The following is a 22,622-nucleotide window of genomic DNA, read 5'->3' on the forward strand; positions in this document are numbered from 1 at the left end:
TTTTAATCACACTTATACAGTGATCAAGCTAATAAAGTGCATATTTATTTCTTAGGTTTAAGTATATTATTAGATCAATCTAATAATGCTTTTGTAATCGATATGTTTGGCTTAGCAACTAACATTGACTTTACAAGTGGAAGCCACGCGCTTAGCACCAGGAGAATCAACGTAAGGCTTAAGAGTTGGGTTCTTTTTGTATCCACAAAGGCAAGGTTTTTGCTCATTTAGTTTATCACAACATGCCTTTGATGGTGTTTGGTTGGACATGATTGCTGGCGCGCAAGGGCTTAGCTGCACCGGACTGCAGGTCACCGCCTCAGTCGATGGTGTCATAGCTAGTAGTGTTGCCACGACAACTACCGCGAGTAGGGTTAGGGTAGCCATGTACTTGGCCATGTTGGTTAATTAGAGAAGAGGGGATATTTGTGTGAGTGTGTGTGTGTAGGAGAGAGTGAGGGAGATTTAGAGTGGTGAGAATTTGGGTAAGAAAAGTGTGAATTTATAGAAGGAATTTAAGGGGGAAAAGTGTGGGTACTAAAGAATGAAAATTTATGGACCAACATATTATTATGACAAAGGGCAATTTTGGAGGAAATGTTAATTATAGTTTGAGTAGTATGTAAACGTGAGTAGGAGTGTTTTGAAATGTGCGCAAATAATGACATTTGACATAGGGTCCATTTTGATCCAATTGGTCTATTTTGTTGAACATTTTGGGAATTGTAGTCTTGAATTATTGGATGTATAAATTATTAGTGGAAAAATTACAAAAATTCTAGATCTTGGATATTCATGCATGTTATTCTTGAAATTTGATTGTTTGTTTTAGTTGTAATTATGTTAAAGTATTACCCAGTAAAAGTTACACATACATACAATTCATTTGTTTCATAAAATTGCTCGTAATTATTGTACCAATTACGTAATTATTGTACCAATTAGAACTAGCGAGAATGTTTTAAAGGATGGAGTACAGGAAGGTTAAATTAAACTATTACCAATTCAATGAAGGAGCAAGTGAATAAGGAATGAAATTAAAGTTAGCTATACTAGAAAGAGGTTTACAGAACAAAGAGCTTATATTTTGACATAAATATATAGTTAGGGCATATAAGGTCTCCATCGGACACTCGGGAGTAAAATTATACATTATAGAACGAGCAAGGAAAAGGTGTAAAATTACACCTACATGCCGCGGCCTACAGGATTAAAATTGCAAAGAAATTAACAAAATTAGTGCAACATAGCTAAAAAAACGCTAGTTCTGGTTCGTTTCTAAACAGATTCAATTCCTCTACTACTTCACTTCCAAACGCAACTCCAAACTGCAAGAAAAGAAAGTTAACAGAATTTCTTTTATTTTGCCACTTAAACTATATCCTACATACATTAATGTAGGTACATACCGTGTGATCAAATTGTTACATGTCAAAAGTTATATATTTATATAAATTAAAGCAAACCATATTCTAATTTTATGAGCATGCATGAATGGGCTAGCTTTTTACAAAAAAAAAGGTGAGGTCTTTTCTTTCTACTATAAGATGGTTAAAGAATACATGCATGCATAACCGAAGGCTGCCAAAAGAAGCATCATCATCTACTCTCTTGTAATAGCAAATCTTATAAAGTATAACCATTAAAAAATATGTTATCTGTTTTTCGGCTACCTTTTTTTATACAATGTGTTCACATCTTCTAAGGGGCATTAAAGGATTTCTTCTTACTCATTCTTAAAGTGTTTAGCTTGCTAATTCAAACCGGTTTAATTAATCCGGACGAGGTTTCAGTTTGGTGGGGCAAATTTTTTTAGCCTTTAAAATGAAAATTCTAAAAGAGCATTAAAGTCCTCCAAATTAAATGAATAATGCATTTTATACAGAGAAAATAATAAATCAAGTGGAAAAACAAAAAAGCCTTAGATTAAGGCCTTGAATTAGTGTTTGTAATCATGTCTAATTGAGCACTTGTGCTTAAGATCTCATCATGCCAATTATCATTACTTAGTCCATGCCTTAACAATATAAATATATATTAATGGGGATCATAATTCATTATGCACATAATCATTGCATCAAAAAAATTATGCACATAATCATATTCATTATATTCACCGGATCTCAAGTGATACTTCATAATCTCGAATGGTCGAATTCATTCTCCCGGTCTCTTCTTTAACATACATATACCATCTATCTTTTGCTCGTGCATTATTAATCCATATGCTAGCTAGTGTCCAACGCGCACATTTTTTTTTTTTATTTTATTATTTTTTTTTTTTGAGGGAAGTCCTACGCGTACAGATCTACACTAATCCATCGAAAACTTGGTGATTAATTCAAAATACATTAATTTCAATGACCATGAGCTAATTAATAAGAGATTAAAGATTATGTATATGTACCGTACGTATTAGCAAGCGTTAGTTTTGTGAACGGGTTTATTAGGAAGTGAAAAGTTGGGTTTGTGTTTCTTCTCAACCCATATTAGCCTTACCTGTAGGTCATGTTGACAAGAACTTTTAACTAAATATATAGTATCAGATATTGATGGCCAATAATCGTATACAAGTATTATACTAAATATACTCCGTAGTCATTTTTATTTTTTGTACGGGTATACAATACCTCCTATTACGAAATATCTTATATTATACGAGTATTTTGAAGTCACAAGTTCGAATCTAACCTATCTACCTATCCCTCTATAGTCTATATGGTTGTCCTGAATAAGGATTTTGCTTGTCCTTTTTTCATGCTATGTAGCCTAACTTAGCTTTTTACAGAATTCAAGTAAAATCTATCTTAGAAAAAGCTCTTTAGTGCGCACTATTCAGCTTTTTTCAACATATACTTCATATTATTTAGGATCGAATTGAAGATATTGAACTTTCACGCATCTTGACGAGAAATTATAGTAGACTTGTCAAGTCAACATCTATATATTTTCTCATGGCAAACGAGACTAGTACTAGTATTCTTTCGTAAGAATCGTCAAGTTAAATAAGACAAAACTATTAATGTGGTAGGTGACTAGTTTTGAACTTGACAATCATGTTAGAAATTTCCAAAGTCCTCATTCCTCAAACCTATGTTTAAAATCTTATTAAGTATGGCTAAGGATTAGTGTGCGTGGATGATAGCTAACGTAGTTAAAGTCTTTAGGAGGTTGTATCCGGCTATTATTTGAAATCAAGTCTCATTTACATCATTTGTCCTTTATAACTCTCTCTACATGAAAAATACGAATTAATCTGTTAATCGACAAGCTAAGATGCTATAGACAACACAGATATGTACCTCCTCCAAGATACAAGCAAGTCAATATTCAATTTACAAGATATTCCTACTCCAATCGTAAAGTATATATCAATACTCATTTCATCAAAATTCTTGCAATTGTTTGTTCTTGTTTTATAGTCCATATTAGTTACCATTTGACAAGCTAAGTTGCTAGAATAGACTAAACTAATATGTTATATGTACGTACATCCTCCACTTAAAGTTGATGGGACAGTAAATAGAATAATCAATAACATACATTTATGGCGGAATAACACAGGGTCCTTCCTCAATAATGAAAGTTACCAACAACACAAGTTCGGAAGGCATTTTTCTTGTTTCATGCTATATGCCCTTAAACAAGGGATTCTACGTGCACCTCCCATTTATGTACTGCATAGATAAGAGGCTAAGCTGTTTTTATCGATTTGGGTTTGGTGCATTAATTAACATCCAACCACGTATCCGTACAAATAGTATATTGCATGGTCACATTGTGCTTGATATATATCACTATCCATAACATGATAATTGAAAGTGATTAGTGAAAACCGTAAAAAATCAAGTGTATAACAACTAATAAAAGACGAGGGGGGATTATTACAAACGACCTTTAGTACTCATAGAGTCATAGGACATTTGAGTATAGGTCGATCGATGTCGATTACCTAAGATAATAGGTGGACCGACTTGCTTATCAACAGATGAATTAATACTAAATTAAGTCTTTTCTTTTCTTTTCAGCTGTCACCACAAACACGCGTAATTATGCCGTTATCGATTGCATAATGTCGATCAGTACTTGCCTTTACATTTTTTTTAAAAAACTAATTACTCTGGACTTGCAATTTATAGCTTGCATTTCAATGTTTTGAGTTAACCATGATTTGCCAAGACTTATTTATGGTTTCATGGTGCCAAAGCAGCACAACTGGCTCTTGGATTCATTCAAAGGACAAGAGTTTCCTAGCTGACCTACTAAATTTCTCTATGATGTACTTATATGATGTCGAAGATATAACAGTGTTCACTCGTTTGATTGGACAAAGGAAGTATTGTTTCCCACTTTTTCCAAAAAACATGCTGCAAAACTGTAAATTCAGATTTCTGCAAAGTTTTTTTCTTTTGGCCTAATGAGCAACTATGGACATTTAGTATACTCCTATTTAATCAATATATGACATCCGATCCCTATAAATATATGACATCACTATTGTCAAGTTACATCATATTATTACACTTATATGACATCACTATAGTCAAGTCACATCACTATATTTCATGAATTTCAAACTACAGTCAAAAGTCATTCTTGGTACTTTATGTACATCTTTATCGGTGTCTTATAGTTTCAAAACTCCTTATATGACCCCAGGAGTCATCCAATACATTTAGTTCATTTTTTTAAAAGATGTCAAAAATTGATCCGTAATAGCCTTCAATTTTGGACAATTTTCCACTTAATTTAACCCGGAAATAAAAATCGCCGAGATATTTACCATGGTCCCTAATACCCTCCGGGAGTCCAATTGGGTGGGTGGAACCATCCAATTTGCCTTAAAACGGTCAATTTACCCGTTCGAAACTTGCACCGATTTCGTGAACTCAAGCCTACCACGGACATTTTTGACAACATATAATGGTCGTATATGATTCCAAACTTCATTAAATGACCTTAAGATGTATCCCCTAGGGTCTCAAGACTTTTCGCCACCGAGCATCATAGCATCAAAAATTCCTCAAAAGCGTGGATAATAGCCTTCAAGTTTTGAATTTTTTGACCTTTTTTCGCCCAGAAATAAAAATGCCGAAATGTTTACCATGGTCCCTAATACCCTTTGGGCGTCCAATTGGGTGGGTGGAATCATCCAATTTGTCTTAAAACGATCAATTTACCCGTTCGAAACTTGCACCGATTTCGTGAACTCAAACCCACACAGGCATTTTGGACAATATATAATGGTCATATATGATTCCAAACGTCATTATATGACCTTAAGATGTATCCCCTAGGGTTTTAAGATTTTTCGCCACCGGGCCCCGTAACATCAAAAATTTCTCAAAAAGCGTGGATAATAGCCTTCAATTTTCGAATTTTTTAACCTTTTTTCGCCCAGAAATAAAAATTGGCGATATGTTAAACATGGTCCCTAATATCCTCCGGGAGTCCGATTGGGTGGGTGGAACCATCCAATTTTCCTTAAAACGGTCAATTTACCCGTTCGAAACTTAGACCGATTTCTTGAACTCAAGCCTACCACGGACACTTTTGACAACATATAATGGTCATATATGATTCCAAACGTCATTATATGACCTTAAGATGTATCCCCTAGGGTCTCAAAACTTTTCGTCACCGGGCCCCGTAACATCAAAAATTCCTCAAAAAGCGTGGATAATAGCCTTCAATTTTCGAACTTTTTTGACCTTTTTTCGCCTGAAAATAAAAATTGCCGAAATGTTTATCATGGTCCCTAATACCCTCCGGAAGTCCAATTGGTTGAGTGGAACCATCCAATTTGCCTTAAAACGGTCAATTTACTTGTTCGTAACTTGCACCGATTTCGTGAAATCAAGCCTACCACGGACATTTTTGACAACATATAATGGTCGTATATGATTCCAAACGTCATTATATGACCTTAAGATATATCCCCTAGGGTCTCAAGACTTTTCGCCACCGGGCATCGTAACATCAAAAATTCCTCAGAAAGCGTGGATAATAGCCTTCAAGTTTTGAATTTTTTGATCTTTTTTCGCCCAGAAATAAAAATTGCCGAAATGTTTACCATGGTCCCTAATACCCTACGGGCGTCCGATTGGGTGGTGGAATCATCCCATTTGCCTTAAAACGATCAATTTACCCGTTCGAAACTTGCACCGATTTCGTGAACTCAAACCCACCACAGACATTTTGGACAATATATAATGGTCATATATGATTCCAAATGTCATTATATGACCTTAAGATGTATCCCTAGGGGTCTTAAAACTTTTCGCCACCGAGCCCCGTGAAATCAAAAATTTCTCAAAAAGCGTGGATAATAGCCTTCAATTTTCGAATTTTTTAACCTTTTTCCGCCCAGAAATAAAAATTGGCGATGTGTTTACAATGGTCCCTAATACCCTCCGAGAGTCCGATAGGGTGGGTGGAACCATCCAATTTGCCTTAAAACGGTCAATTTACCCGTTCGAAACTTGGACCGATTTCGTGAACTCAAGCCTACCACGGACATTTTGACAACATATAATGGTCATATATGATTCCAAACGTCATTATATGACCTTAAGATGTATCCCCTAGGGTCTCAAAACTTTTCGCCACCGGGCCCCGTAACATAAAAAATTTCTCAAAAAGCGTGGATAATAGCCTTCAATTTTCGAATTTTTTGACCTTTTTTTGCCTGAAAATAAAAATTTCCGAAATATTTACCTTTGTCCCTAATACCCTCCGGAAGTCTAATTGGGTGGGTGGAACCATTCAATTTGCCTTTAAACGGTCAATTAACTGTTCGAAACTTGCACCGATTTCATGAACTCAATCCTACCACAGACATTTTTGACATCATATAATGGTCATATATGATTCCAAACGTTCTTATATGACCCTAAGATGTATTCCGTTGGGTCTCAAGACTTTTCGTCTCCGAGCCCATAACATCAAAAATTCCTCAAAAAGCGTGGATAATAGCCTTCAATTTTCGAATTTTTTAACCTTTTTCCGCCCAGAAATAAAAATTGGCGATGTGTTTACAATGGTCCCTAATACCCTCCGAGAGTCCGATAGGGTGGGTGGAACCATCCAATTTGCCTTAAAACGTTCAATTTACCTGTTCGAAACTTGCACTGATTTCGTGAACTCAAGCCTACCACGGACATTTTTGACATCATATAATGGTCATATATGATTCCAAACGTCATTATATGACCCTAAGATGTATCCCCTTGAGTCTCAAAATTTTTCGCCACTGAGCCCGTAACATCAAAAATTCCTCAAAAAGCGTGGATAATAGCCTTCAATTTTCGAATTTTTTGACATTTTTTCGCCCGGAAATAAAAATTGTCGAGATGTTTACGATGGTCCCTAATACCCTCCGAGAGTCCAATTGGGTGGGTGGAACTATCCAATTTGCCTTAAAACGGACAATTTAACCTATCGAAACGTGCACCGATTTCGTGAACTCAAGCCTACCACTTACAATTTTGACATCATATAATGGTCATATGTGATTCCAAACGTTATTATATGACCCTAAGATGTATCCCGTTGGGTCTAAAATTCCTCAAAAAGCGTGGATAATAGCCTTCAAATTTCAAATTTTTTTGACTTTTTTTTGCCCGGAAATAAAAATTGCCGAGATGTTTACCATGGTCCCTAATACCCTCCGTGAGTCCAATTGGCTGGGTGGAACCATCCAATTTGCCTTGAAACTTTCAATTTATTTGTTCGAAACTTCCACTGATTTCGTGAACTCAAGCCTACCACAGACATTTTTAACAACATATAATGGTCATATATGATTTCAAACGTCATGATATGACCCTAAATTGTTTCCTCTACGGATCTCAAGAATTTTTCCACCACGCCTCGTAACATCAAAATTCCTTTAAAAGCGTAGATAATAACCTTTAATTTTCGAATTTTTTTGACCTTTTTTCGTCCAAAACTAAAAATTTCCGAGATGTTTACCATGGTCTTTAATATCCTCTTGGAGTCCAATTGTGCAGGTGGAACCTACCAATTTGCCTTAAAATGGTCAATTCACTCGTTTTCTTACATGTCTCTTGTATTTGCTATAAACTTTCACGGGGCCTGTACGTAGCCAGAATGCCGGATAATGGTCATATATGGGTCAAAATAATATTATATGACTCTGGGATGCATCCCGTAATTTTCCGTGAAATTGCGACACCGTGTCCCGAGACCTCCTAAATCGCTCCGATTTCGTGTATTAGCCTTCATATTTTGCTTCCATATATCATTTTTTCACTCGTTGAGATTATACATCCAAGTACTTCCAAGGGTCCCAAAGGGCTTTGGGAGTCATTAATAGTGCCAGGAACTATCTAATTCATCATGTCTTAAGGCCTTTGGGAGTCGTAAATAATGCCCAGAATCCGAAATGTCTTGTCCTTGGATGCACATGTCTTGTGCTCATGCCACACGTCCCCTTGTACCATCCAATATCCTAACACTTAGGCTTTGTGACTTGTCTTAATCCTGTACTTAGCATTTTTTATCATACGAGATGCATTGCTAAACTCGTTTTCCTAAATATAGGTGTTTTTAGGGAATAAGGTTGGGGGGGGGGGGGGGAATCGAAACGATATAGAGCTGAATCTAAGTGGATCGTGGCAGCAAGGCCACTCTGCCACTTACAATACCCGTCGCGTATTTAAGTCGTCTGTAAAGGATTTAACCCGCCGCTCGGTAGAAATTGTGCTTCAATGCGGCTCTCGCGGCGCATCCACTGCGCGAGCTTAGCCTATGACACATGCCCTTGGGGGCCGAAACCTCTTCTGTAGGACAGCAATCGGGCAGCAGACACATGCGCCGCTTCTGGCCTAGATTCTAACTTAGAGGCATTCAGGCATAATCCAGCACACGGTAGCTTCGCGCCACTAGCTTTTCAACTAAGCGCGATGACCAATTGTGTGAATCAACGGTTCTTCTCATAGTAGGTTAAATTACCATTGCGACATTGTCATTAGTATGTATTAAGAATTGATTATCTGCTCAATAATAAGTACAGATAAAATCACAAGTGCTTTTGTACATATAAATTGGTAGAAGGAATAATACAAATAAATCTGAGGCAAGAAAATTTTGACTTTATGTCGAATTGCTCATCACTTTAACACAAAAAAGGAGATCGATGCTGCACAATTTATACAAAATTTCATTGGTGAGGCACATTGTCATCTTGATTTTTTGCTTTACCCCGAAGCATGTCAGCAAAATTGCCCCTCATGATCCGTTTAAATCTTGTGTCTTCTGCTGCTGGGGGTGGGGATGGTTGAGGGGGCTCACTTGGTTCCACCACAGAATCCAGAGCTTCTTTCTTGCCTAGAAAACCACCTTCACCAAATAGGTTGGTAACAGATGACGCAATTCCAAGATGAGCACCCATAGCCTTACTAATAGCATCAAAGGCCCCACCGGATCTTTCTTTCATTATGATCTCTAATGCCTCCTTGTGTGCTGGATCAAGTGAATCATGATCCTTGAGTAGATTTTGAATGGCAGGTAAAAGGTAGTCTCGGACACTAGCAGCAGAAAGATCTGAATTATCGAAAATGAGTAATTAGATGGAGTTAACTATTAGAAGCGTACACTTCTTGGATAACATCCAAGGAACAACAGTCTTAGGAAAATCAGACATCTGTTTCCAAAGCCAGCCTAACATGAACTCTATCATAGGCCTCTAGCAAGTATGATCATTAGAAGGTTCTCCGTCTTCTCAGAGTTAATTCTAAGACATGCTCAAGTGTAGACCAAATAAACATTGGTAAAGATGACACAATATCAGCATTCAATGGAAAGAAAACACAATAAACTCGAAAATAAAACAAACCTGTAGCATCCAGAGCACGAATTGCCTCACAAAATGCATTTGCTCTTTCGCGGCGACGCATGACATCACTAATAGGAACAGGAGATGCTGTAAATTGGAAAATCTTAGACAGAAGATGTATATCATGTCAAGGACACAAATTACGGAAACAAAAATGTATAGCATGAAGTCAAATTCAGCTCCAATAAAAGGAAATGCAAGCTGTAAAATGTCATTGAAGGATATAATCTCTAAGTTTATCTGTCGTATGTGGTACAGCAACCACTAATGCACGGACCACAGCAATCATTGCTTCTTGAGATCCATCCTCCAAGAAAGCATCCATTTGAATGCATATTTTCTCAACAATCTGAACAGTTCAATTTGCAATTAGCTGGATTTACAAAAGGCAATTTATTACAAAAGGAAAGCAGAAAAAACAAAAATCAGATATACCATATCACTCTTAAAATGCTGAGCTACAGACCCAAATGCATCTATACTGGAATACTTGACACTCAGGTTTTGATCAGAACCAAGTGTGACAAGGGCTGGAAGAAGATGAGTTGAGACCAATTTTGAATCGATATATGGAACCTATAGCAAATAAGAGTCAGTAACAGTTTTAGAACATGTCATGATCAGACATGCCAAGAAGAGTGTGCCTACCAAGACTCTCAACAGGTTCGCAGCACTTATTTTCATATCTATGTTGGAGCTAACAACCATCTCCCATAAGATATTAAATATCATGCTATGGTGCTCTGCGAATGTGCTGTACCAGCAGAAAAATACAGGTTAAATAAAATAAAAAAAAAACAATCATTACAAAAGCCAACTCTTAACCAATTTCATTGTTAACTACAAACCAGAGAAAGCGAACAGCATCAACTATTTCGGCATGGAGTCTGTGTGGCTCTTCTGAAGTATCTTGAACTAACAGCTTTTTAAGATAATTTTCCAACTGTTCACGCTTGCTAGGAGCACCTAAAACGCCTGCCAATAGCAGTGGCATCACACACATGGTGGCAAGTCTCTCCATCACCGAACTGTTAGGTTTCAAACCTGCAATAAAATGACAATATAAGCTGCTATTATGATGTGAAGGCAATGCAACTGACAGTAAAAATTAGACCAAGCTAGCAAAAGACCTTCAATCTTCGGTAGAATGGAAGACGGGAAAAATGTCAAATCAGCATTGTCACCAATTGATATCAAGAAAACAGGCAGCATTATGTGTGTCAGATAACAGTCTCCGTATTGTTCAGATACAGCCAACAAAAACTGCAAAATCAAGTATTACATCATGAACAATGCAAGAGAAGTTTTCTTGAACCTAGAAGCATCAAATGTATGTACTACAGCCAAACCTTTGCAATCCGGGCTCTTAAATTATCTTCCTTCTGAGGTAGCAAACATACAAGCTGAATTAAATGGGGGAAGCATTCTATGTGCATCCACTCAAATGCAGACCATACCACTTGACCCCTGGCCAAGAATTCTTTCAGCACAAAAGATGTAATAAAAATAAGGTTAAAATTGATGCACGAGGAAAAAAGAGAGAATAGTCAAAAGGAAGATCACCTGGCGTATAGTTGCAGCAGGGATTCAGAAAATAACATCCCTGTTGATTCGGAAGCAGCAGAAAATGGGCATGTCTCAATTGCTTTCTGTTTCACATATGGAAGCAATTCTGATAGCATCCTTAATAGAACATCTATGTTCCAACGCTCACGTTCACCTAAGACATGTAGATGCGACTCAAGAGAACCTTCAACCCCTGAAAGGGGCGGGCAACGCTGAGTTTTTATAAAAAGAGTCATTAACCAAGCAAGAAAACCAGCATTGAACAGAAGCATAGAGTCAGGCTGTAAGACGAGCATACCTGGGCAGAGTTTAAGATATGTGACAGCAAAACAATTAACATGTGGTCCAGCTTGTTTCCCCATCTGACCAAAGTAGGTACTAACTCCTTAAGTGTAGCATCAACAACTACTCCAGCAGGATCGCAGACTAGCTGGAACATCAATTCCTCAACCTATCAAAACACAAAAGGAACCACTGGAGAGATATGTTTTGGATATACTTTTTTACTCATCATGTTACAACTATGGGATGAGGCCTCTTTCCCTAGACCATGTTTCATCAACCTGGCTCTAAATCTTACATTGTGGCCAATTCTGTCAAGTCACAATTCTTCTCCATGATGGCCTCGGAACATATGTAGTGAGGCTGACCTTGAAATATTTCTCTGTATTGGGGAAGTGTGGGAGCAACAATGCCAGATTGTGCGCAGCAGCTTCGCGTACAACTGTTGCGGAATCCTCTACCAATTGTTGCACAATAGACAGGATTAGAGAATCACGGATCTCAGGTCGAACAAATCCAGCAAGCTCCCCACATGATTGAGCAACAAGCAGCCTGCGCTCCTCATTCTTGTGATTGATCTTCAAAATTAAATTTGGAAAAGTTAACACACTGTGCAGCTGTGCATTTGCTGGGAACTTTAATAGTAATTTCATAGGGATAAAGTGAATAACCTGTTCCCAGCATTGAGGAAGCAATTCTGTCTCTGTTCTCATCTCACCAACATTCTTTGCAAGATTAACACAAGCCTACAGAAAAGAAAAGACTTCAGTAGATGAGAAAAATCTCCCTCATTTTAATTCTTCTCGTCTTTTTGGTCTTAAAATTAGACCAAAAGAGTAGAGCAATGCTACATACATCCATTATAATTTTTCTTTGTTGTTCATCTGGACGTTTAATTAAATTAAATAGAGTATGTGTCAAAGAGTCCCGTGTTGTGCTTTCTGGATGGCGCTCAATTGCACACATCATCAAGGGGAGAAGCTCCTGTGGAAATATCCAATAGATGATTAGCAATCTACTTGGAATGTATATGCAAGTTGTATGATGAAAATTAAGAAGCAAACCTCTCGATGTTGTATAAGAACATATGGAGCTATCTTTGGGAGTGCATCAGCAAGAATCTGGACTGTCTCCAAATTCTGTAAGACAAACAAAGCCATATCTCGTTAGGATATATGCTGCATCACATAATCATACAAAGTATAACGGAATTAAGGAAGAACAGAGTATGACAGGTTTATAGCCTTGCATGCATGCTCAGAGTAAAGGAGCATAAAACTTGCCATCTTTTCTGAAGAAGATACATTTGTATTGTCTGAAAGTTTATCTCCACAAATGTCAACATCTGTTTGGCTTCCACTTTCAGGGCTCATTGCCTCAGGTGAATTTTTCTGGACTTCATTCGCTTGGCCATTAAACATTTCAGCAGTATTAGACTCTGCATCTTCACTTCTCAAAGCCACATATTCAGTTGATCCATGGACTGGAACGGATGAAGCTGATTCACCTTCAGGGACTTCAACAGCTATTACCTCCTTCTGCACAATCTCCTCAGGGATTGTTGAATCAATAACAGCACTAACTAAAGAGGTTTCTGCCTCTCCTGTGTTCATCAGCATATAATTGGTTTCTTCTGTGGGATTTTCGAGGGAATGTGGCTGAGAATGATCAGCATTACTTGTTGACTGAGTTTTACCAGATCGCCATCCTTCAATTTGCACTTTAAGATAAGTTATTTCCGATCTGCAGTCATTAAGTTCCTTTCTTTGATTCTCAGACAACTGCTTCATCTTTTGCACCTATTTGAATATAACAGTATAAACTTTCCAGATAGAAGAAGATAGCAATTTTAGGCACAAATAATTAAGATATTGGCAATACCAAAATATCCTTCTCCTTCAATTCCTTCTGTAAGCTATCTATTGATCTCGTCAAAGCTGTTATTTGACCATCAGCTACTTCTTTGTTCCTCTGTAAGCAATCCTTCTCATGGCTTAGTCTCTCATTCTCCTTTAACAGTGACTCCTTTTCCCTTAGAATAGCAATTTTCTCCTGCAAAAAGGCATTCATATCACATAGCCCTTATACTAATATATCCCGATGATAGAGCTTTTTTGGCACACAAATTACTCTCTGAATACTACTACGAGATTGAATTGTTGTAGACCTTCTTACAACCATATGTTATCACTTGTAGATCCAATATAAACTACTACCTCCGTTTCATATTATGTGCAACATTTTTTTCTTTCCTTTTTAAGATGTCATTTCTCTTTTTCTCTCTCCTCATCACATGCATATATTACTCTCTCCATTCAACACTCACAAACAAATTTTGCCTAGTATTCCATGCAAGCTCATTTGGTTGCACATAATATGAAACGAAGGTGTACAATAATCTTTGCATATGTCTAGCTTGTATTAGACACTAAGCAGTCTAAAATATACTGAGTTCAGTCATAATGGATAATCAGTGAAAGCTTAAACTCACCCTTTCTTCAAAATCACGCTTTGCATCTATCAGATTATTTTCTATAAATAATCTTAGAAAATAATAAAATATATATAAAAAAAAAATAATAATAACTCTTCCAGCGATGAAAAATAGTGGCAAAACATGAAGTCTGACTTTGCAAATCCATACTAGTCCTAAAACCCAAGGCAAAGAATCGTTGCCTCACCATATGCCGCCACTGCCTCCCTAGTCCCTAGCACTGAAATCGGTGTTACATGGCCTACATCATATGTGATATGTTTCATTTTTCTGTTATGAAACAATCTTCAACAAGAAAACAAAGGTAGTAATTCAGGTTCGGCAAATAATTTCCATTAACTTGGCGATGTATAAAAAGCCTGATCCCAGTTCCAACATAATAGACAGCATTCTAGATATCTCTAATTTTTTTGTATTTAATCTGCTTTGATAAGCATGAAACATTGGGATGCTTATACAGTTCAGATATAAAAGGTGAGAGAAGCAAAGAACATATATCAACAATCAAATCATCCAACATCCTACGGAAGGAGTTGGTAGATTTTGATTGCAAAATTTATAGAAGAGGACTAAAGGAGTACCCCAAGCATAGAAAAGGAAAATTAAACAAACAGCAAAATATCTGCAGGAAATGTTTATCATTTAGTGCTTCTAGATCCTAGGAGTTTACAGATTCTTCAACTTAAGACATGGAATGCTCATTTTTAGGAATTGACTGTCAGAAATAAAAAATCTGAACAAGTTTAGAATAGTATTCTAGACATACCTCTGCAGCCTCTTCAGTGGATGAAAGGTACTGATAATAATAATGGCGCAAAGCATCCGGCACACATGCAGGTGAATTAGGCCAAGCATCCAGATTTTGGTCGGTCACCTACAGATCAATATCCGTATTAGGCAAGTACTAAATTTCATACAACTAATACAATTACCCTGCAATCAAGTGAATCTAAGAACAAGATCAAATTTTTAATATATATGTTTCATTGGAGTGATATGAGTGAGTGTATCTAACATAGAGAATTGACTAACAATTTTAGCATTTTTTCTGTCATTCCACTAAGCAATGAGCGCCAAATTAAGCATGGCTCAAGAGAACCAAATCATATTTGATCACTAAATTATGCCAAACATATCACAACCTAATTTTATATATGAAACAATACACAAATAGCCAATACCAACAAGGATATCTGGCTCTATGCCACATCTCAAACAATAAACAAGAGGGAGATTAGGGACTGTATCCCAGCTTGGACACTGGCCATGTAGAGTGCTATAATCAAGCCCCTCAAAAATTTATCTTACACTTGCTAACTTGTTTTAGGTAAAACTTGAAAGGTCAATATCAAATCAAATCAGGAAATAATTCCTTAATTGAATTTCTTAAGGATTCAGAAGAGAGACATCCATGAAAACAGCCTCTTTTATCCAGAAAAACACCCAATAAATATCCCCAAACAAAAAGATATAAAATAAAATGATAAAAATATTCAGACATAGAGCCCAATCAAGAAGGAACGGAAAAACCAAGAAGAAACATACATGGAACTGGAAAGTTTGCATTACCTCTTCATAGAATGTCATTGCAGTCAGACGATAACCTGCCATGAGTAAGTATTCCTTCACAGCACAATTAAGATCATGTCTTTCATTATCCTTCACAGGACCCAAGTTTGACATTGTGGTTCCCTTCTTCTGCCTTATTATATCAAGAGGTGGATCCAAAGAAACATTTCCATTTGTGCCTGCAGACAAAAGAGTACAAAGCTCAGAAAACACTTCCATACTGGATTATGGCTTGGGGAAGGGGTGGGGGTATGGGCCATTACATTGCTTCACAGCTGTAGTATAAGCAAATTTACCATAATAAAAGTAGAAGAATATTGATAAACACTGAAAAACAAAGCACAGATTACATCATCACAGCATAAAAACAAAAGACCAAGTCCAGAAAAGGCAGCTCTAGAATTGCTGGCCCTTGGCAATCATATTTCCCACAGCACTGTCAGCATTCACATATATAATAAACAACAAACTAATCATAGTACATCTGTTAGGATTATTTGACAAATTGCACTAATCAATCACTAATTATTATCTGTATCCGAGTTGAAACATATTGGCCAACATCAAAGTGATCAAACTATAATCCATACAGATTACATGAGCAACTATACTGATCAAGTAGTAATTGATAGCTGAGTCAAATGTAATGGGAGTGAATGGGACGCATAAAAAAGCTCCAGATAAGGACCTTGAGTGGCAGGACTGCAGGAGACAATCTGAAACAGTTCTGCACTTTTTTAATAGATAATCACACTAGCTCGAAAGGTAATAAGTAGACACTCCAAACTGTAAGTTCTCCTGTCACTTTTTAAATACTCTACTAGAAACATACAAACTTACAAAGTATATATAATGCAGCCTACTGTGAGACTTACTGTTGTTTTCAAGCGGTGGAAGTTCTGCTTTCTTCTGCAATTCTTCCTTTAGTTTTGAAGTGTCTTCCTGAGCTAAACGAAGTTCATACTCACATAATGCTAATTTTTCATGTAGTGCTTGTTTCTCTTCCAACAAACTTTGAGGATCTGCAACTGCTTTCAGACAAACAAACAGAACAGTAGTTAAAGCACTTTTGCGTGTAATAAGATAAGGTATACATGAGTCTCAATTAAAGTTGAGAAATAGCTGCCCCCCCAACACACGCACACACACACACACACACAAAAAAAAAAAAAAAAAAAAAAAACGACAAGCCACAAAGGCCACAACAAACAAATCGCATGTGGAGGTCAGTAATGCAAATTCCACGCATAATCAGCAATTCAGATACACAAAATTTATATCATGCAATAATATAAGTCTTTAATGTCCTTAACAAATGTAGAAACTATCATATGAGACATGGCACTAAAGTTGGACACATTTAAACTCTTACAAGCCATACATTCATTACTATTAGACCGTGACCACCAGGACTGCCCTATCAACTTACAAACTTATCAGTTAGTTGCAATTATAAGAAGATCATGGGCATCCAACCACTCTCGTTAAGATGTGTGGAAAGTACAGCTTAAAGAACATTAGAGAGGCAAATCGAACAAAAAATGATAACTGAATAAGATTTGATCCATCGAATGCTCCACTGTAGCATTACACAAAATTATGGCACTCTAAGGTTCATGACACAAAGATAGGCTGGCTTCATTTCTTATCTTTGTAGACAAAAAATCGCTCAATAATAGGAGGAGAAGCTACCCCCACCCCTCCCCCCCAGCCTTCCTTTTTGATCATATAAAGTCTACTGCAAAATCATTTACAGGTTACCTCATGTAATGTAACTATGTGAGGTGAAGCAACAGGGTTGCAACTGAAAAAATTGTCTTGGGAATGGCCTCCTAGTGTTGAGCACTTGAATGTGGGCACTGGGCAGCATGCCTACATTTGTGTGTATGTGCCATGATAATCTCTTGTTTTACAGCCTTTTGCACTTCCCATTTGATCATATAGGGTCTAACTGACTGATTAAGCAACTACAAATCACCCACTACATAACTCATGTAGATTGACTATGTGATTTGTGCTCTTTGATTAAAGCTACAGGATTGCAACTGAAACTTTCCTCCAAAGTTGGCTAAATCCGTCCTTCATCAATACTGTTGACAAGAATAGCTGGCTTGGAAACAGTAGGAAAGTATATTACCACATTTCTAAAATCATGCCCAGTTCCATAGTGGTAAAAATTTCTCTTTTCCCTTTTGTTCCCTTAGTTTCCTCTACAATTACTTTATACCAAACAAGTCAATGGTTTTGCTGAATTTACATATATCACGAAGCTCATTTCATATCATACCACTCATGACTGAATCAAAGATCCACAAACTAGGCTATAGGTCTCTATCCTTGTCCCAGAATCTTAGGCTCGGAATTAAAAGATTTAATACTTGACCCTTTTGCATCAGAGCCAACTTTTCTAGATGCCTACTCCCCATCTTTCTAAGTTCATACATGACATGTGATATAACTCCTAGTTTAAATTAGCTAAAATTTTACCTTAAGTCTACCTCTATTGTCCTTAAATCAAAGATTTCATCATATCAATACTCCCATTCACAAAGAAACATCATTTCAAAAGTATCCTCATATCACCAATTCCAAAATACTACGCTTTCCATCAGTTGAATAAGTGCCAAATATCTCTAAACACTTACAATCAAGGATTCGCCACAAAATCACAACAACATCCTTTATGTACGGCAATAGTTATGCCCTCCCATCCTCTCCCTACTAATCATTTCAAGAGGGAGTCCGAGCATGTTTGAACATCCAACCATTTCATTAATAGGTAATGCAATGATATTTCCCGAACATCCCAAAATAGTTTACAAGACTATAATTTGATAATAGATCGAAACAATGAACTACATTATAAGTCGAGAGCATTCCATTCCAACCTAAACAATTCAAATTAAACATTACATATACTCACTTATGGTATGACTGTATGAAATATACTAATTCAGGTAAGTCTTAAAGAACTATATAGCTACAAAAATCAAGCTTGCATGTGAAACTACTTCAACATTTTCTCTCTAATGTAACATTTCAATTCTATCAATCAAAAAAAGAAATGTTCAACATTATCAGACAATGGCCCAATTCAATTACAGTATAAAACTTTCAATATGTTCCAATAAGTTCCAACACAATTGGCATAAAATACAAATATTGATCTTTCTAATTCATTCTCATTACCGCCATTTATTATCGCCTACCAAACAGGACGTAATCAGATCTTCCTAATCAATCAATTACGATTACAAACCAAAATAAAATCAGAATCAACGAAACAATAAAGACAAACCTCGAAGAGAATTGAAGCGAGAGATTTGATCAGGAGGAAAAAGAGAAGGATCAGCGAAATACTCCTTGAGTCGAATAGCTTGAGCATCTCTACCATCATCAAGAAGCTCGTGAAGTAGCTCGAAAGCAGTCAATAAGTAGTTCTCTTCCAATAGAAAGTTTACCACACAATTACACAGCGATGATCTCTCCACATCCATTGTCGTCTACTCGTCTTTCTCTGTCCTCGATTTCTACTGTTTCATCAATGAAAATCCGCCATTGATGCTTTCGATTGAAGCTTCATTCGAGAGAAATCGATCTGAGAAATTTGTACCCGTGCTCTGTAATTTTTTTTTTTTTTTTGGGATAAAATTGGTGCAGATGGATTTGATGATCTGGTTAGAAAAATGAAACGTGACGGTGTCGGTATTACTGATTTACGGATTTACCTATGCGGTTGTGTAGTTTTTAAAATTAATCACACCGATTTGCGATTTTACGCGTGATTTTGTTTTATATATCCTTATATTGTGTATTCTGTTTTTTTGGTGTTTAGAGAGCTACAAGGGCGGGGGTGAGAATCGATCCCAGGATCTCCTGGAACCGGGAGGGAGCTTTAACCACTTGAGCTATCCCTCACTCTCATATTGTGTATTCTGTGTATATATACATATAAAGAGGAGTGGTGGAAAATATAATGCATTTAAGTGAATTGTGACAGTATTTGTAGACAAGGAAAAATACATTTTGTTTAAGGGTGTGTTTTATCCAACTTAAAAATTAAATTTGATATATTTTTTTCCCACTTTAAATTACTTTGTACTTTATTTGAGCTTATTGTATTCCGTATTTGAATTGACCTTTTTTGAAAACAAATTTAAAACTTATCGAAACTAATTACTCGTATGAAACAATCAATTAAAATGTGAAAGTACAAAGTGAAAGCTGAAATGGTGGACAATCTCTCTTTTGAAGCATATAAAATCAAGAAGCTTTACCGCAGTCACGAGAGTTGAACACAAAATACAGATTAGCTTTTTATTTCTCATCCAAAGTCTTTAAAAGCTTGAAAAAGAAAGCACAAGCATCATGCATGTCCCACTGGATAGATGGCAGCAACACTATTGGGGACTTGTAACAATAACAACCAAACATTATTTTCTTCTAATCTTAGGTTCTTAAACTTAGGTTGTGGCCTTCCTCTAGAACACAAACTACAGAAAAAATGAATCAAAAATATGAGATTTTGTAGAAAATACAGGAATTCAGATTCAGGGTTAGTGTCATATACCGCGAACCTCAGCAAGAAAGGAGAGATTTTTCGAGTTTTTGATTGAGATGGATGGGAGCAAATTGGGTAATGGGAGAGCAATTGGGTCAGTCAAAGCAGCCATTAACAAGTATGGTGGAGGAGGGAAGATTAATCAAGTTACTAATACATTTAAGAAGTCTCTGAATGCTGTATCAAACTCTCAGGTATATAGAGTATATTCTTTATCATCACTTTCTTATCTGTTACTAGATTATTACTAGGAGTATATGTATAATGTATTCGATTATTCGTGTTAATGGTTGGTTTCAACTTTGCAGATAAGTTCTTCAAAGGCTCAAGAACTTCATATTGCAAAGAATAGGATCAACCAAATCAATGAAAACAGGATAATAGCAGAGTCAGAGATAAACCAGGCTGAGTTCGAAATCCTGAAGGCGAAAAAGTTAGTTAGGGAGCTCACATCACAGATACAAGAGTCGGAATTAAGGGCTAAGGAGTTTCAGAAGGGGAAGAGAGTTAAGGAAGTACCTGCCCAAGAGGAAAATGATCAGTATGAAGAAGTCGCGAGAGAGGTTGAAGCAGTCAAAAGAGATATCAGCAAAGTTAAGCTTGAGATAGAACGAGCAGTTGAAGAGAAATTCCGGGCAGAAAAAGAAGCAGATGCTGCTGGTTCAAGACTCAAGTTTTATACGAGTGTTGCTGACAAATTAACGAGAGAGATTGAGGAAGCTAACGAAGAGGAGGTATTGGTTGAGCTAGCTCAAATCCAGGCACAGAAAGAACTTGCAGAGATTGAAGCTCAGAAGAAAGAAGAAGAGGAAAGATATTCATTTCTGATTGATGAAACTAGAAAAAAGATCAGTGTATTGAGGGATGAAATCGAGAAAATGAAATATATTGAAGATATATTAGAACTTACCAATTCAGAAGTTGATGTACTGCAAAATGAGCTGAATTTGATTAAGGAAATGGACAGTAAATTTCAGAGAAGTGAAAGTTTGAACGACTCAGCTTTGAAGACAGTCGCAGATGATCTGGAGGCAGCGAGGAAAGAACTGGAGACTATCCAAGCGGAAGGGTTTCAGCTTATGGGTAGTATGGATGTAATAAGAATTGAGCTGATTAACATGTCAAAGGAGAAGAGTGAACTTGAAAAAAAGGAAGCAGAAACCGAAAAATTAATAAAGAAGATGAACTCAAAACTTCTAAGGGCCAAAGATACGTTAGAAGTTGCCAGAGCATCTGAGGAAAAGGTGAAGTCAATGTTACCATCTCTCTCCCTTGCTTTAGAGAGCTTAAAAAGAGATAAGGAGGCGGCGAAGAAAGAGGAGCAGAAATTGAAAGCGGAGACAGACTGCATCAGGGCTGAGATTCAGAAAATTGAGTCTGAAAATGATACGAAGGAAGAGAAACTACAGGCTGTAGTTAAAGAGCTTGAAGAAGTCAAAATTTCAGAAGCAAATGCTCTTGAGAAATTGCAAACCCTTGTAGAAAATGCAGTGAAAGCAAGGGCTTCCCAGACAAATTCTACCATCACAATATCGAAATTTGAGTATGAATATTTAACAGGATGTGCAGCTGGAGCTCGAGATACTGCTGACAAGAAAGTGGCAGCTGCTCTTGCATGGGCAGAAGCATTAAAGGCTAGTGAAAGAGAGATTATGATAGAAACTGCTTTGGTGAAGAGGGAAATTGAAGAGCTGAAGCTAGAGGAAGAGCAGGAGGTCAAGAGGATGGAAGAATTAGAAAACGCAGAGAATTCAGAAACAGAGGAGCAGCAAAAAGATATAAACCATAAGGGCAAGAGCCTTCAGGGGAGGAGATCAATAAATGATCTTGATTATAGCCTAACCCCAGTAAGACAAGCCAAGTTGCGAAGATCTGGCTCTCCAGCTACAAGACGTATAAGCACTTCAACCTCTTTATCTATGAAAAGAAGGAGAAAAGTAATGCTCAAAATCGCAAAATATTTTGCTAATGAGCAGATTGAGGATGAAAACTCAGTCCCCTTGAAGGAAGACACAGACAATTAATCACCTTTGAGTATTCTTTTAATAAAATCACATTCGAACATTGTGGTACATACAAGCCATATTCTTCAGATTATTTGTTGTGGGAAATTTTGTAATCAGTACATAGAGTATATTAGATTAGATTAGATAAGTAGGATATGATAAGTATGCATGTAAAGATTCGTCAACTAATTTCCAAATTTTGATTCCACATGAAATTTCACTAATATATTCTGCAGCTTCCTGCGTCTTCAAGTACGGACCAAGGACACAACCAGATTCCTAGAT

The 22,622-nt window shown here is 36.8% G+C and overlaps 2 protein-coding genes across 2 annotated transcripts; one reads left to right on the forward strand and one right to left on the reverse strand.

The window, feature by feature from the left end:
* Positions 1-9,040: 9,040 nt before the first annotated feature.
* Positions 9,041-19,726, reverse strand: LOC145595289 (uncharacterized). The gene is made up of 20 exons (XM_081651673.1): positions 19,069-19,726; positions 16,646-16,798; positions 15,771-15,949; positions 14,968-15,075; positions 13,589-13,759; positions 12,991-13,506; positions 12,772-12,846; positions 12,563-12,691; positions 12,379-12,453; positions 12,076-12,285; positions 11,724-11,876; positions 11,423-11,637; positions 11,209-11,326; positions 10,990-11,122; positions 10,708-10,903; positions 10,508-10,613; positions 10,295-10,435; positions 10,083-10,208; positions 9,860-9,974; positions 9,041-9,567 (listed from the first exon to the last, which is right to left on the reverse strand). The coding sequence occupies exons 1-20, from the start codon at positions 19,265-19,267 to the stop codon at positions 9,185-9,187; spliced, it is 3,501 nt and encodes a 1,166-aa protein (XP_081507799.1). The 5' UTR covers positions 19,268-19,726; the 3' UTR covers positions 9,041-9,184.
* A 477-nt stretch (positions 19,727-20,203) lies between these two features.
* Positions 20,204-22,572, forward strand: LOC145594665 (protein PLASTID MOVEMENT IMPAIRED 2-like). The gene is made up of 2 exons (XM_081651000.1): positions 20,204-20,525; positions 20,640-22,572. Exons 1-2 carry the CDS (start codon positions 20,388-20,390, stop codon positions 22,353-22,355), a joined length of 1,854 nt encoding a protein of 617 aa, XP_081507126.1. The 5' UTR covers positions 20,204-20,387; the 3' UTR covers positions 22,356-22,572.
* Positions 22,573-22,622: the final 50 nt, after the last annotated feature.

The sequence above is a fragment of the Chenopodium album genome, chromosome 19, assembly GCF_948465745.1.
Source record: "Chenopodium album chromosome 19, dcCheAlbu1.1, whole genome shotgun sequence".
NCBI lineage: Eukaryota > Viridiplantae > Streptophyta > Magnoliopsida > Caryophyllales > Amaranthaceae > Chenopodium > Chenopodium album.

Excerpts from the sequence above, each read along its gene's own strand:
- LOC145595289 (XM_081651673.1), bottom strand. The coding sequence starts at position 19,267 with ATGGATGTGGAGAGATCATCGCTGTGTAATTGTGTGGTAAACTTTCTA. Across the intron at positions 15,076-15,770 it reads CAATGACATTCTATGAAGAG|GTGACCGACCAAAATCTGGA; the intron begins GTAATGCAAACT and ends ATTGATCTGTAG. Across the intron at positions 9,975-10,082 it reads CAGATAAACTTAGAGATTAT|CTTCTGTCTAAGATTTTCCA; the intron begins ATCCTTCAATGA and ends CATGATATACAT.
- LOC145594665 (XM_081651000.1), top strand. The coding sequence starts at position 20,388 with ATGGATGGGAGCAAATTGGGTAATGGGAGAGCAATTGGGTCAGTCAAA. Across the intron at positions 20,526-20,639 it reads ATGCTGTATCAAACTCTCAG|ATAAGTTCTTCAAAGGCTCA; the intron begins GTATATAGAGTA and ends TCAACTTTGCAG.